The 16,702-nt window shown below is 38.8% G+C and overlaps 1 protein-coding gene across 7 annotated transcripts in view; it reads left to right on the forward strand.

Annotated features, from left to right (window-relative positions):
• ATP10D (ATPase phospholipid transporting 10D (putative)) overlaps nt 1-16,702 on the forward strand; it is a 98,745-nt gene that overhangs the window by 40,274 nt on the left and 41,769 nt on the right. For all 7 annotated transcript variants that reach the window (XM_077847930.1, XM_077847925.1, XM_077847931.1 and 4 more), the window contains 5 exons: nt 171-256; nt 7,021-7,127; nt 7,413-7,544; nt 7,945-8,072; nt 8,194-8,446. In XM_077847930.1, coding sequence (XP_077704056.1) covers nt 171-256; nt 7,021-7,127; nt 7,413-7,544; nt 7,945-8,072; nt 8,194-8,446 — 706 coding nt within the window. The remainder of the gene's footprint in view (nt 1-170; nt 257-7,020; nt 7,128-7,412; nt 7,545-7,944; nt 8,073-8,193; nt 8,447-16,702) is intronic.

Genomic DNA, 16,702 nt, shown 5'->3' on the forward strand with positions numbered 1-16,702 from the left:
TTTGGGCAATTTGTGACCTAGATTTTGTGGTAAGGATGCATTAGTTTTATCTTAAGAGCTGGCGAAAGGGTAAACACTTAAATATCAAGGGTTTGACTTTGAATTATTCTTGTGTTGTGATTAAAAAAAAATATATATATATATATAGGTATTTATTTATTATTTTTTAGGACTCTGAAGTTGATCCAGAGAAATTCTCCAGTAAGATAGAATGTGAAAGTCCAAACAATGACCTCAACAGATTCCGAGGCTATCTGTGAGTGATACATGACTTACATTTGTTGTTGTGAGTGGAATTGTGTATTGCAATTATATTTAAGTCAATAAAATTTTTGTGTCTGTATATCCAAGTTAAATCCCCAGAGACCATGTGTTTAGCTATCCATTGATTAGCTTTATTTTAATCCTTTAGTAAATATTTACTTATGTATATTTTAAAAACAACAACAACACAAGCTCATTCTTAAAATAATTGTAAAATCTTTGTTGGTAGTGTAAGAATGTTTTCCGTGAGCTCCATATTAAGCCCAAGACATGTTGTTGGGAAGAGGGTGTGTGGACAGAACTGGCAACCTAGGGGACATGATAGGATAGTGTCCTGCTGCAGAATTAGAGTGTCAAGTGGATGTTTTTGGCTGGCAAAAGTTAGCCAAGTGTTTGGAACATGTGTAAGAAAAAAATATGGAAAGTTACAGTGGTGTTCATTCTGGAGACTTCTCGCAGCATGTATATCCCTTTTGTGAGGGCAGCTAGAATTTGAGGTCTTACCTAATTTCAGGCCTGGCTTTGGCCACATAAGTGCCTTATGTCTTGAACCAAGTTATTTACTCTTTTTGATCTTCAGTTTCCTGATTTTTAAGGGGAGACAGACCTACTTCCTAATGGTGATCTTAAGAAAAGATGGTAGAGAAGATTTCCAACTCATTTTTGAGGCCAGAATCATCCTATACCAAAGCATACAAAGACATTTAAGGAAAGATCAATATTCTGCATGAACAGAGATGTAAAAAGTCTACATAAAATTATAGCAAATCAAATCCAACAATATGTATAAAGGATGACCCAGTGGGACCTATCCCAAAAATGCAGGGTTGGTTTAATATTAGAAAATCACAAGATGTAATTTACCATATTAACAAGCCATAATCAACAAATTGAAAAAGAAAAACCAAGTGATCATCTCATAGATGCAAAGCATTTGGCAAAATCTAATTTCTGTTCTTGCAAACTAGAAAGAGAAAGGAATTCTCTCAATCTGATAAAGGACGTCTGTGAAGAATCTACAGTTAGAATCATACTTAATGGTGTGAGACTAAATGCTTTTAATTGTTTTTCGCCTAAGATCAGGAACAAGACGTGGATATTTACTCTTACCACTTTTATTCAAGATTGTGCTGTGGGTTCTAGCTAACGCTGTCAGGCAAGAAAAGGAAATGAAAGCTATCAAATAAGAAGGAAGTAAAACTGTGTTTTATTTGTAGATGGTTTCATGTTCTTTGTGGAAAATCTGATAAAATCTACAGGAATTTAATAAGTGAGTTTAACAGTGTTGTGGGATACAGATCCACATACAAAAACCAGTTGTATTTCTATATACTAGCAATAAGCAGTCAGATGTTGAAATTTTTCAAAATGTAACTTATAATAGCATCAGAAAAAAATGAAATACCTGAGGATAATTCTGACAAAATATGTGAAACACCTGTGTACTCAAAACCATGGAACACTGCTGGGAGAAGAAATTAAAGTCCCAAATAGATGGAGAGATGCATGCACGTTGTTCATGGGTTGAGAGACTCAGTTATTATTAGGATGTCAGTTTTTCTCCAGATTGATCTGTGGATTCAGTGTAATCCCAATCAAAATCCTAGCATGGTTTTGGAGGTTTTTTTTTTTTGTTGTTGTTGTTGTTCTTTTTTGTTGTTGTTGTTGTTTAAGGAAATCGACAACTTTATTCTAAAAGTTTTTGTGAGGATTCAAAGGACCTGTATTAACCTAAAACAACTTTGAAAAAGAACAGAGTGGGAGGGCTAATGCCACCTGATTTCAAGACTTATTTTAAAGGTACAATAATCAAGTTAGTGTCATTTTGGCCTAAAGACAGGCCAGTAGATGAGAAGAGATGAAAGAAATTGACCCACACAGCTGGTTTTTTGTTATCTGTAAATGTGCCTTTAACAAAGATACACAAGCAATTTGGTGAAGAAAGATTCCTCTTTTCAACAAATGATGCTACTGCAATTGGATGTGCATATTCTTTTTTTTTTTAATTTTTTATTCATTTATGATAGTCACAGAGAGAGAGCGAGAGAGAGAGGCAGAGAGAGAAGCAGGCTCCATGCACCGGGAGCCCGATGTGGGATTCGATCCCGGATCTCCAGGATCGCGCCCTGGGCCAAAGGCAGGCGCCAAACCGCTGCGCCACCCAGGGATCCCTGGATGTGCATATTCTAAAGAATAAACTTCAAGCCATACTTCTCACTATGTAAAAAACTTAGCTAAAACTGGAGCCTGTGGTTAAATGTAAACCTAAGATTAGAAGCTCTGTAAACATAGAGGGAATGTAAGGGAAATCTTTGATACCTTAGGTTAGGCGAAGATTTCTTAGACACAACACCCAAAGCACAATCCATAAAAGGACAAAAAAAAATGCAAAAAAGAATCTGTCAAATCAAAACTGTTTTCTCTTCCATGCTACTGTTAAGTGAATGAAAAGATAAGTCATGGACTGGAAGAAAATATTTGCAATGCATGTATCGGTTGTAAGACTTGTGTTCAGAATATGTAAAGACCTCTCAAAACTGAGTAATAATACAAACAATATGTTTTTTTAAATGGCCAAAAAAAAATGTGAACAGACACTTCACCAGAAAAGGTTATGCAGATGACAAATAGCGACATGAAAAGATACAAGTTAAAACCACAAAGCTGGGCAGCCCGGGTGGCTCAGCGGTTTAGCACCGCCTTCAGCCCAGGGTGTGATCCTGGGGACCTGGGATCGAGTCCCGCATCTGGCTCCCTGCGTGGAGCCTGCTTCTCCCTCTACCTGTGTCTCAGTCTCTCTCTCTGTGTCTCTATGAATAAATAAATTAAATATTAAAAAAAAAAACACAAAGCTACAACTGCTACAGTTCAACAGACCTGACTATACAAGAGTGTAGAGGAACTACAATGCCCAGATCCTGCTTGTGGGATATATAACGTACAACCACTTTATTATTTTTTTAAAGATATTTATTTATTTGAGAGCAAGCGAGAGAGATCGAGTTGGGGGGGTAGGGGGAGAGGGAGAGGGAGAAGCAGAAGCAGGCTCTGCACTAATAAGCAGGGAGCCCGACGTGGGGCTCGATCGCAGGACCCTGGGATCACAACCTGAGTCGAAGGCAGATGCTCAACTGGCTGAGCTACCCGGGTGCCCCAAAGTACAACCACTTTAACGAACAATCTGGAAGTTTCTTAAAAAGTTTAGGCAGGTGTTCACTCTGTGATCTGGCCATTCCACTCCTAGGTAGTTACCTAAGAGAAAATAAAACATTTCTTCATGCGGTAACCTGCACACAGACATTCACAGCAGCTTTATTTGTGAGAGTCCCAAACTGGAAATAACCCAGATGTCCATCAATAGGTGAATGGAGAAACAAATTGGATATCTTTAATGTGGGGTGCTACCGTGGGGTGCTACTCAGCTACTCACCAGTGTTCCATGCAATAGCATGGGTGCATTTTAGACTCTCACGCTGAGTGAGAGGAGCCAGGTGGAAAAGAATATATACTATGTGACTCGATGTATATGACTATTTGAGAAGAAAAGCTTAAATTACAGCGAGGGAAAGCAACTTAGCGAGTTCCTTAACCCAATTTCTGGAACTGGAGTCCTGGTCTACCTTATCAGTCTGTCTGTCTCTCTCTTTCTCTCTTCATCCACATCAGACATGACTTTTTCTTAACAGACATAATAGAACATCATTTGCTGTTGTGGGTACTCAGTCTCGCCCTAAGCCCTTACATAGTTCTAGGGCCCCACTCACCTCCTGGCTTTCCTAATTACTGCTTGCTTCCAGGTTCCCTGATGCCATCTTTGCCTGCTCTGTGGTTTTTCCATCCGCCATGGGCTCCTCTGATGTCTATCTGCTTCAGGTGTGGTGCCTTACTTTCTGCTCAGCCTGGGCTGACCCCTGGAACTGCCTTCCTCTAGGAATCCACAACCAAGAGGCGCTCTCTGTGTCCTGTCCCTCCCTCAGATTCTGGACTTCCCCGGGTCTCTGAGACCTGGCTTTAGCAACCTGCAGGGAAGCACTGAATGAGACAGCCCATAGAGATAAAGTGATTTTTTTCTTTTTAAGATTTTACTTATTTATTTATGAGAGACACACAGAGAGAGGCAGAGACACAGGCAGAGGGAGAAGCAGGGTCCATGCAGGGAGCCCGATGCGGGACTTGATCCTGGGTCTCCAGGATCACGCCCTGGGCCTAAGGCAGGCGCTCAACTGCTGAGCCACCCAGGGATCCCAGATACAGTGATTTTATGAGCAATTATTTTTATCCACTAAACTAACTCCTTATCCCTTTCCTGCTTTGTGGTCTGTTTTCTAAAATCGACAAAAATGGAGATTCTCAAGCTCACTTTCTATATGGTGACTTCTCCCATCTCACTCTCAGGTAGACCTTTCTCCCTATTTGTGCCCACAGTGCATGCTGAATATCAGATTTGTATCCTGTTATCTATAATAATTATATTACACTTCGATATTCCTCTATCCCCCACCTCCCCTTAAACCACAGAAGCCAAGACTGTGTGTGTTTTTCTATTCCCAGCATCCGGGTGGGAGTGCTGGGCACACAGCAGGTGTTACCCAGCTCCTTCAGTGGATGAGAGCTCTACGTGGACAGTCGGAGCTTCGTGTAGAATCCAAAGGTCCCACGTCATAAGTGCCAAATATATACCTGTCATGTGCAAGACCTGTTTAATGTTTGAGCAGATGCACTTATGACGGAAGTTGGGCTTTTGATCTAATGATAGTAACCTAGAGTGATATAATGGTGGAAAATAAGGATCCCAGGGGGAAAAAAATCTTAAATCTTACTGAGGAACTTTGGAAATGTCGTTGTATATTAAATCTGTTCCTATAAAGGTTCTAGGGATAATGAAAATGCTATATTGATGAGGATTGTGTGGTGCTTGCCTGGGAATACTACATGGAAATGTGAATGTTGGGACTTAAATTCTTCATCCATAAAACCAGAAAGTTGAATTACACTCCTAGCCCTGACTTGGACTCTGTGGTTGTACATTAAACCCCTTATGTTGAAAGAATATAGACCTGCACCCTTAGAATAAGGTGTTTACAGATTATAGGAGTGAAGTGACAAATCTTATATTCTTTGTCCTTTGTATGAAATCTTCTTTGAAGAGTTCTTTCCTGTCCCTTATAATTCCAGATAGCAAGGATACCAGATACGGTGACAGTTTTGCTACATGTATAAAAAAGAAGAAAGAACTTATTGAGTGAAATCTATTCCCTAGGAAACAGTCTAATTTTAATGTTGAAATTAAAAGGGCATTTTCAAAATAGGTGAAATACATTAATCTTTATTTTTTAAAAAGTGTCCAGTTATTTTTCTCTGTATTTTTGCCACAATCCTAAGTGAATCAAGTAGTTCCTTTGGTAATTTTTAAACTGTTTATTACAGAAAGTTGCAAGCATGCAAAAGCAGAAAGAAAAATATAATGAACACCAATGGGCTCTCCCCCGTTTTAACTATTTCATAATTTTGCCAACTTTGTTCAGTTATCTTCCTGTTTCCTTCCCCATTAGCATTTTGCTGTAAATACCTCACTGTGAATACGTAGCAGTAAAGGACCGGGGCCGTAACATCATTATCACACCCAACTAAATTAAGAATAATTTCTAGACATCATTTAGTACCTAGTTTTCATTCAAGTTTCTCAGTTACCTCAAAAAAGTCTTTGTAGTCTGGGTATCCTAACCAGGATGAGAACAAGGTCTCATTTGGCCCGTTTCATTTGGTTGATGTGTCTCTAAATTTTTCCTCCCAAGAGGTTAGGTCATCTAGCTGATAGGATTTACCCCTCTTTCTAGACTGAGCTGATTGCCTCCTTCTGAGTTGAGTCCTGCCTGCCTCTCCTTGTGCCCCTGTGCCATCCATTTGTTGAACAAACCAGGTCATTGCCTGCAGCTTACCGCACTTCGTATTTGGCAGACTGTGTCCTTGTGGTGGCAGTGAACATTGTTTTCTGACCCTCTGACTTCCTGTTAACGGTCCCAGAGGCACCTTCGAATCTGATGAAAGAAATAGTTTCTCTTTCTACAAAACACATCCATGCACATGCGTACATGCAGGAAATATTGCATATAATTTCAAAGGCTTCACAGATCTCTTGATGCCGTCGTCCCCAGGTCGATTTGCTATTATAGAGGCTTGACTAAGGATCCTGTGGACGGACACACATGCTTCTTATTCCATGCCATCTGGAGGCCTGTGATGTCCCTGGTCCCCTTGGTAGTTCTGTTAAGACTGGCGCTGTCGACCTTATCCTTTCATTATAAAATTCCTCATCAGCCTGCCACCTCTTGATTTTAGCTGCCCCAGGTTACCATGGCCTAGAATAATCCTTGATTCCATCCGGGTTGAAAATGGTAATTTCCTAACTCTGTCAAGGATTTTTCCCTTGTCTGTTACCAAATTATTCTGAACTATATTTCGTACTAGAGTAGCAGTTCCTTATTTGGAATTATTTTTGAGTTTTCTGTAGAACTAGAAGTGGACAGAGAGTAATAGAAGACATTGGCAGTTAAAACTTGTTACATCTTTTTCTGAGCCAAAGCAAAATAATAGAATAAATGGCCCAGAGATTTGAAACCATTCTTGTGAACTGCTTGACTTAATATTCTCAGTCCAGAAAACTCAATATCCATGATTTTTATTTTTACATTCCCATTTTTGCTATTTCTCCCCTCCCTTTTGCTATTTAAAAAATGAATGCTGTCTTTCTTACAGAGAACATTCCAACAAAGAACGCGTGGGTCTCAGTAAAGAAAATTTATTACTTAGAGGATGCACCATTAGAAACACAGAGGCCGTTGTGGGCATTGTGGTTTATGCAGGTTAGTTACACTTCTGATTTTCGCTGTTGTCTCCTCTGTGTGTTTTTTTTTTTTCAAGTTAACATTTTCCTTTTATTCAAAATGCAGTCTGCAAAAGCAGGAAGGAAATTTTGTCTTAATAAACTTAATCCTTGGTCTCTGCTTTTCTAAATGGATCACAAAAGCAAACGAAATTAGCAAAATGTATTATGCAACTTTATTAAATTACCTCCCACAGAGATGTAAAACTATGGTATTTGCTACCTGGCTTTAATTTGCACATTTTCTGACATGTTACCTATGTAGGCCACGAAACCAAAGCAATGCTGAACAACAGTGGTCCAAGGTATAAGCGCAGCAAATTAGAAAGAAGAACAAATACAGATGTCCTCTGGTGTGTCCTACTTTTGTTTGTGATGTGTTTAACTGGTGCATTGGGTAGGTAAAACATGATTTTTTTTACTGACATCTTGGCAGCAAGATATTTATTTAAAAGTATTGTATTTTCAAAGTATTTATGAATATTCAACTTCTGCAAAGATTTTATTTGCCACTAATTTTTTCCCTCACATCTTTATCTTTCTCATTCCTTGATCTGAAAGGCATTAATTTGCTTATATTCAGGAAAATGTGGCCACAGTAGGAAAGGGACCTGGGAAGGGATTTAAAGAGAGACAGAGACGGAAGAATGTGGAATCTTTTGAATTTCAGTTTGTTTTAAAAAATAAACAGTTAGTGTTGAACCAAAATCAATACTCTTACTCCTCTTTAAGAGTGAAGTTCTATATTTATACAATATATATGGAGCATCCTTTTCATGTCTGTGTGTTTTTTAAAGGTCATGGAATCTGGTTGAGTAAATATGAAAACATAATATTTTTTAATATCCCTGAGCCTGATGGACATATCATATCACCGGTGTTGGCAGGATTCTATATGTTTTGGACCATGATCATTTTGTTACAGGTAATTTCTGTTGGGCTCACCAGAGTGTTTTAAGATCTTTGTTACTTACCCAGCTATATTTGGTTTCTCAAACTTTCTTTTCCCTCTCTAACATTTTTTTAAATTACTGGGTTCCTCCTAGGTCTTGATTCCCATTTCTCTCTATGTTTCCATTGAAATTGTGAAGCTCGGACAGATATATTTTATTCAAAGTGATGTGGATTTCTACAATGAGAAAATGGATTCCACCGTTCAGTGCCGAGCCCTGAACATCACCGAGGATCTTGGACAGATTCAGTACCTCTTTTCTGATAAGACAGGAACTCTCACTGAGAATAAGATGGTTTTCCGAAGATGTAGTGTGGCAGGCTTTGATTACTGCCATGAAGAAAATGGTGAGTGTTCGGTTTCTCTGAAAACCAACCTTAAGATTGGTCTTTTTTGGCACCCACTTAAAGGTTTGATAATTCTAGCTTTGAGGTGCTATATTTAAGCATTAGGTACTTACCTCACCCTGACAGGCGTTAAGCTTCCATGTTCTTTCCGAAACTAGTAGGTCAGAGTCAAGGAGTCTACTGCCATAGTTTCTTTGATTGCAAAGTAAATTACTACTAGTAGTAGAAGATTGGGGATTAGGTAGGGTGAGAATACAGTATTATAGATCCTTGTGAGAATCTAATGAAACTGTGGACCATCTCCCTAAGAAATATTTTGAAAATAATTCCAAAGGGAGGGACCATAGCTTCTCTCTAACTCATCACATCGTTTAGCCCATAGATATCCATTGATTCATGGTTAGGAACACTTAGTTTAAGAACAAATATGATGAGCTAAACTTCTGAGGCTAAGGGAGTAGATACACAAATGACAAGTTTTCTTTAAAGAACTGAACTTCGGAATCCCTGGGTGGCGCAGTGGTTTGGCACCTGCCTTTGACCCAGGGCGCGATCCTGGAGACCTGGGATCAAGTCCCACATCGGGCTCCTGATGCATGGAGCCTGCTTCTCCCTCTGCCTGTGTCTCTGCTCTCTCTCTCTTTCTCTGTGTGACTATCATAAAATAAATTTAAAAAAATTAAAAAAAAAAAAGAACTGAACTTCATTAATTTAGTTATTTACAAAATGAGTGTGCACTTCTATGAAAATAATTCTGAGGGGATCCCTAAAGTAGCCTTAATGAATTAAAGACCTTACTCTCTAGAGGGTTAACTGCCATTAACAATATGATGAATATACAATTCTCCATATTCTTTTATATGTGAACATATGTATTTGCACATTTTCCCTTTTATACTTTAGAACATGTTTAATATTTTTTTTTTGCAGTTTGCTTCTTTTATTCAACAGTATCTCATGGACTTTGTTTCCAAGTCATAATACATAGTGCATTGTATGTGGTCAGGCTTACTTTGCTATTATTACAATACTTGCAGCCAACTTACTCAATTATCACTCATTCAACGTATATTGTGAGCCCCTAATATGTGGCACAAGTCCCTTAATCTCATGTAGCTTAAAATAAAATTCTTCATGTAATATGCATTTTTGTACATATCTTATTTTTATAACCTACATTTCTAGAAGTGATATTATTGGCTCCAGAGGTATGCACACATAAAACTTTTATAGATCCTATAAAATTTACCTCTAAAATATTGCTAATTACATTCCCACAACCCAGAAAAACAATACCTGCTTTTCACAACAACCATAATGAGATGAAGTTACTCCTTTTAATCTGTGTGATTTTTGTAGGTTCAGCACTTTGTTGTCTTACTTTATCTCTGATTAGCCATGAGATGCTTAACTTTTTATGTGTTTATTGGCCATTTGAATTTCCTTGGTAAAGTGATTGTTTCCTTTTCCTGTTTTACAAAGCAGTTTTTCTCAGTAGTCTGTAGGAAGATTTTTATCTATTAAGGCAGGGCAGGGCTGGTGTTTAGCTTGTTGTCGAGTTTAGGCTGTCCATAGCCAGTGTCCATTTTCATTTGCGCACTTGTATTGAACTAAATGTTATTAAATAATTTGACCCTGTGCTGTTATCCTTCTGTATATGACGAGTATTGCCACATAGCAAATTATGACAATTTTAGTGGCTTTAAACGACACAGATATACTATGGCACAGCTTTTGTAGGGCTGGAGCCTGGGCGTGGGATGGTTCCATCCTCCCTCAGGGTCTGTCACCAAGCTGAAATGTAGGTGTCAGCTGGGACTGTGATCTTATCTGAGGCTTAGTGTCCTCTTCATGGTTCTCTTGTTTTTGGCAGAATTCAGAGTTTTAATGGTGTAGGACTGAAGTCCCTGCTGTCTTGCTGGCTGTCAGCCTGGAACTGTGTTCTGAGCAACTAGAGGTGGCCCACCACTTCTTACATGTGACCTCTCCATAGCGGGGCGGTTGGCTTCTTCAAGGCCAACAGCAGAATCTCTAGCTTTCTAGAGATTTCTCTGACTTTGCAGAAGTACTATGACCCTTCTTTTTACCTGCTGAGGTCAGATCTACCCAGGATAGTCTTCTTTTAGTTCAACTCAGATTTAGCTGGTTAGCTGCTTGATGACATCTGCAAAATCCTTCCACATTTCCACATAACATGATTTAATAAGTGAAACCCTATCGTACTCAGAAGGTGTGTCCATCAAGGGGACCAGAAACTTTTGAGGGCCATCTTAGAATTCCATCCAGCGTGGTCTCTTAGGGGGTTTCTTCAATGGCATCATGGTGTGCTTTTGGTTTTATAACCGTATTTCTTTTTAAAACATTTTTTAAAAACTCTTATTTAAATTCAGTTTGCCAAAATAGAGTATAACACCCAGTGCTCATCACATCATTGTGCCCATTACCCAGTTACCCCATCCACCCACCATGTCCCCTTCTGCAACCCCTGGTTTGTTTCCCAGAGTTAGGAGTCTCTCATGTATACCCATTTTTTCGTAAGACTTCATCATGACCACCTTTCTATTCTCTACTAATTCTACTAGAGGCTATGCTATATTGCACTATAACAATTGCCAAAATTCATGTCAGTAATCCGCCATGAATTTAGGTTGTCCGCTGTCATTTACTGTGGTAAGCAGTGCTACAGTGAACCTCAGTGTAGCTAAGCATTCACACCCATTTGTGAGATTAGCGTCTTCCAAAATATTTAACTATAGAGCCTTACTTTCAAGAAATATCGTATAGTAGTAATGTAATAACATTTCACAAAATATACAATGGGAAGCACTGCATTATTTTTTGTATTGGTAGCAGTTAAGAGGGCTAATACCAGTCCTTCCCCACCCCAGTCCCTGAGCGTGTACCCTTGTGTCCAGTGAGGGCTGCTCTTCTGTAGCCCCTTATGCAGACACAGTACCAAGTGACAAAGAATCCTATGCTACCTTGACTAAACTGTTTGTGGACCATGGGTGTTGCACTACTTCTAGAAAGTGCCGACTCTGCCTATGAGCAGATCTCTGCCATAGGTACATGCAGAGCTCTTGTTCTCTTTTTTGTAATGCTTTATAAACAAGGACGTGTATTACACATTCTGATTGATGAAGAAGGGAATAGTAGGGCTAATTCTCTCCAGAATTTAACCCAAGACCTATTATGTTCACTGAAATGAAAATGGGTTAAACTTTCATGATTTGGGGGCAAAAGCATTACCCAGGAGATCCTTCCATAAAGAACATTGCTGCTAGGAAATAGCCCCTGCACTTATGCAGTAAACACATTTGATGACACCCTTTGATGTTTTAAAATCTTGCAGCATAGGGGCACCTGAATGGCTCAGTTAGAAGAGCATGTGGCTCTTGATCTTGAGGTCGTGAGTTCAAGCCCCATGTTGGGTGTAGAGATTACTTAATTGAATAAACTTAAAAAAAAATAAAACCTTGCAACTTAGAGATTTGGTCCATGGACTCAGCAGCATCAGCAACACTTGGGTGTGCCTTAATCTCTGGCCCCTCTTTAAAGCTTCAATTAAAATCTTCATTTAACAATATTCCCAGGTGATTTGTGTGCATATTAAAATTTTAAAAGACATATTTTAAAATATTTTTATTTATTCATGAGAGACGTAGAGAGAGAGGCAGAGACACAGGCAGAGGGAGAAACAGGCTCCATGCAGGGCACCCGATGCAGGGCTCAATCCCGGGACTCCTGGGGTCCTGAGCCCATGCAGACTCTCAACCGCTGAGCCATCCAGGTGCCCCTAAAAGACATTTCTTTAAAAGATTACTGGAAGAGAGTGTCTTTCTTAACAATAATCCTTTTAGTTTAGAATAGTATTAGATTTATAGAAAAGTTACAGAGATGCTATCGAGGGTTCCATAATGCTGCCCTATCCAGTTTCCTCTGTCGTTAATGTCTTATATTAGTCATATAATACATTTGTCATAAATAGTGAACTAATATTGATATGTCATTATTAACCAAAATCCATACTTTATTCAGATTTTTTCAGTTTGTACCTTTTTTCTGAGGATCCCATTCAGGAGACTGTGTGACAGTCATCATTTAGACTCCTTTAGATTTGACAGTTTCTCAGGCTTTCTATTTTTGGAAGACCCTAGTTCTGAAGGGCACTCTTCAGAGATTTTGTAGAATGTTTCTCAATTTGAGTTTGTCTAGAGAGTGCCCTTAGGATGCACAGTTTGTGAATGTGATTTACATGGTGGTAGCCTTTAGTAGTTTCCAAGAACAAGGATTTTGGAATCAGGCCTCCTGAGTCTGATTCCCATCTTTAGTGCCTACCAGCTGAGTGACTCTGGGCAAGTTATCTAATTTCTCTGGGCCTCAATGAAAAGCCTCAATAATAGTATCTACTATTATTCATGAAGACAATTCATGAAAAGCCACTTAGAGCATGGCACAGAATAAGTTCTTTATAAGTATGAGCTGCTATTGTTGTTGTAATTAGAGTTGTTAAAATAAGAAATAGATTTATCTTTTGGGGAGCATATGGCCTAGTGTGAAGACAGACATGGAAACATAAAAATAACTTATTTAGTGTCATAAGATTAAAGTCCAGTGTTCTTGCTGCGTATTGTTTTGATTTTTCAGGCAGTTTGGGCAGTAAATTGAGTATTGATCAAGGTTTGCACACTAGAAGGATATTAGGCAAGACATTTTTGGAATGCTGGAAATGCACAGAGAATTAGCTTAGAATAAAAGATTTGTGTATCAAGGATACATGGATGATACAGTTGGACGAAGCTTAGCTGAGAGTGTTGTTTACAAGCAGGTGAAAGTTGGGACGCTGACAATGTTTAGGGGATTAGTTCATAGCAAAATGTTTAGAGGATATGAGGATGAAACAGTTGGGAGAAATCATGAGTGTTTTTGGCCCTTTGGGGAGCACATTGAAAAGTGTGATAACCTTCCTGTTCCATAGACTCTTGCTCACCTCCCCCAGATATCAAATAAATGTAAGTAACAGGCCGTGAAGAGGTAGCTAGATATTTGAAGGTGGAGTTGGAAGTGAAGACTAGGGATTAAATAAGGAAGAGAAATAAAGTAGTTGGCCTCATGTCTAACCCAGTACCTATCTTGAGACAAAGGAAAGACTACAAACTTTGTGTTTTCTCCTGTGAGTTGGAAGGTAAGAATTCCTGCCCGACTCTGAGGCATTCACGGAACGAATTAGTACCTGCTTTAAGAGACCTGTGAAAAGTCTTCGTGATCATTTGGGTAGATTTTGTTTATCAGTATGCTAATAAATAAAAGCCTTGTCTTCTCACACCCAATTTTTGAAAAATTTTCAGAGTCTTACTCCAGTAGCTTTGTTTTCTGAATCAAACTGTAACTTTATTGGTTTATTTTCTTCTCGTAGTTTTTTTTTTCAAAATGATTAAAGATTACTCCATGTGTTCTTGATGCCACTCTTTCAGTCCTGTTTATTGAGCAAGTTTGTCCTGTCCTAAGGGCTGAGCTGTCTGGCATTCTACTAATGACACAGTTGCATGATGATTGATTTCCCTAATGATGGCTAGGAGAACTTCCTGAAGCACAAGCCTTTATGTTTCTATAGATTTTGTAATACTACAATTATTTATTTTAAAAAGGGTACCACATCGCCAGCAAATTTCTTTAGCTGTTCAAGGATTTATCAACCCCAGCACTATTGACATTTTGGGCTGGATTATTCTTTGTCCCGGGGGCTGTCCTGTGCATTCTAAGATGTTAGACGCCTCCTTGGGCTCTGCCCACTGAATGCCAGTAGTGCTCCTCCCCCAGTTGTGACAACCAAAGTGTGTACAGGTATTGCTGAATATTTGCTGGGGGACAAATACACCCTTTTTTTTGAGAATCACTGCACTAACCTATAATATACAGATGACTGCTAAGGAGATAGGATGTAGTAGATACATATACTGGCTTTGGGGTCAGGAAGACCTAAATTCGTATCCCAACTCTACCTCCGCTTAGCTGTTTTACTGTGGTCAGAGTACCATGTCCATGGTCAAAGATCTCTCTGGATCTTAGCGTCTCTTAGCTACAAAGTGGAGCAGTTAGAGTTCCTACTTGGTAGCCTCACGTTTAAGATGAAAAAGGGAGATATAGGAGTTTATAAAAGGACCTAAACAGATGCTTGATGAAAAGAAGGTACTCAATAAATGTTAGGTATCTACACCACAACTTTCCCTTGATGCTAGGGACATTTTATTCATGTGCTATTCATACATTCATTCAGTATTCATTTATTAAATATTTAAACTACAAAGCATGGACTCACTGAAATCAAGCAGACGATATTGATGTAAAATGACAAGGAATAATACACATTAATATATGTGGCTGTATTTAGAAACAATATAACATGAGGGCTCTGAGCATTGGCTGTGGCCTTTGTAGAAGTGGATGTAAGACTGATGAATATTATTTTGTGAGATGGGGAAAATTAGCTTGATTTTTTTTATCACTAAAATGGAATTATTAATGATATCTGCCTCAAAGGGGTTGTTCTGGGTTATTAAGTGAGACAAATGCCCGGTGCATAGTAACATTTAGTACATCCAGTACATTGAAGCTGCAGAGGCCCAAGTGAATGAGGACGGCCAGTATGGTTTCAGCGGTCACCACTGAGGAGCTGGCCTTTAAAGATGTTGAGGAGTTATGTAAATAGAGAAGAAAATGGATATTCTGAGCAAGGGTACAGGTGAGAATGGAGAACTTGAGTATATTTGGGGCTCAAGTGGATGGGTTTTTGAAGCTGAGAGGCCATACAAGGAGGCATTCTGTATTGCTTAGGTAGAGAATATAAAGAAACTTATGGAACTGGAAAAGGATCTTAAAGTCGTTAAATCCAAGTTGTTCATTCTGCCAATAAGAAAGCAGAGGCCCAGAAAGACTAAGCAATTTCCTAGAAGACACTGAGTTTTTGGAAGAGATGGTTCTAGAACTCAGAATCACCACATTGCCTCTTAGCCTCTCTTTGTCCTCAAAACATATAGGTAAAAACTATTAAAACAGGATATGCAAATATTCTTTATTTTATAAATAAACTTGCCAAAAGCCATACTGTATATGTAATAGCTAGACTTGGCCTGAATACAGACAGCTAGCAGTTCAGCAAGTACATATTTACTGAATGTCTGCTGTGTATTCCAGACTCTGGACATAATTATAAACAAGACAGACCAGGGACCCTGCTCTCACAGAGCTTCTGTTGTAGAAAATAGTTGCAAATAAATTAATTCTTAAATCAAGAAGAAAATAATGAAAAGTACTTTTCAGAGAATTAAAATGCAATGACATAGAAGGATTGGAAGGCACTTTGGATTTGGTAGGGGGACAAGAGCTTAGATCTGAATAACAATCTTGAAGTTCAGGTACAAAAACCTACCAGTTAGAGGCAGCAGATCATATCCAGGCCCTCAGGCTGAAATGAGCTTGGCAATTTTCAAAGTAAGAAAAGAAGGCCAGTGAGGCTGGACTTTGGTAGAAGTGTGGAAGAAGAAGGGGCAAGAATGGTAGAGAAGTCAGCAGAGGTCAGATCATTTTGAGTTATGTAAGCCAACATAGAGAAAGTTGTGTGCAGGAGTGATCTGCTCTGCTCTGTTTTAGGAAGATCACTCTAGCTACTGGTTGAGGAATGGGATGCAGAAGGGCAAGGAGACCAGTTATGAGGCTATTTGTACTGGTCCAGTTGAGAGATGATGATGACTTGGACTGAGGTAATAAAGATGGAGAGAGTTCGAGATAGTTGAGATATATTTTGGATAAATAATGGACAGCCGTTGGGGATGGTTTGAATATGGGGGCTGGGGAAGATCAGAAGACTCAAGGAAACTCCTAGATTTCTGGCATAAGTAAGTAGGTAAATAATTAGGTGTGATTTAGAAAGATGGAGAAGGCCAGGGGAAGTGTAAGTTTGAGGGAAAAGTGAGGAAGAGTTCTTTATTGGCCATATCAAATTTAAGGTATTTATTATTTATTTAGCCAACAAATATTTATTGAGTATTAGCCTCTGCTTTGTATCATATTAACAAAATATCATATTAACAAAATAGACAAAACTGCCTTTTTGGAGTTTGTAGTCTACTGGACGATTCAAAAAATAAAAACAAGATTGATAGTGTATAGATGATGGTACGTGCAGAAGTAGGATTTACAGTAGTGTGGGTATATCTGGCAAGTTTTTGCTGACAAGGGACATGATAAGAGACTTGA

This window comes from Canis aureus, chromosome 14, assembly GCF_053574225.1.
Source record: "Canis aureus isolate CA01 chromosome 14, VMU_Caureus_v.1.0, whole genome shotgun sequence".
NCBI lineage: Eukaryota > Metazoa > Chordata > Mammalia > Carnivora > Canidae > Canis > Canis aureus.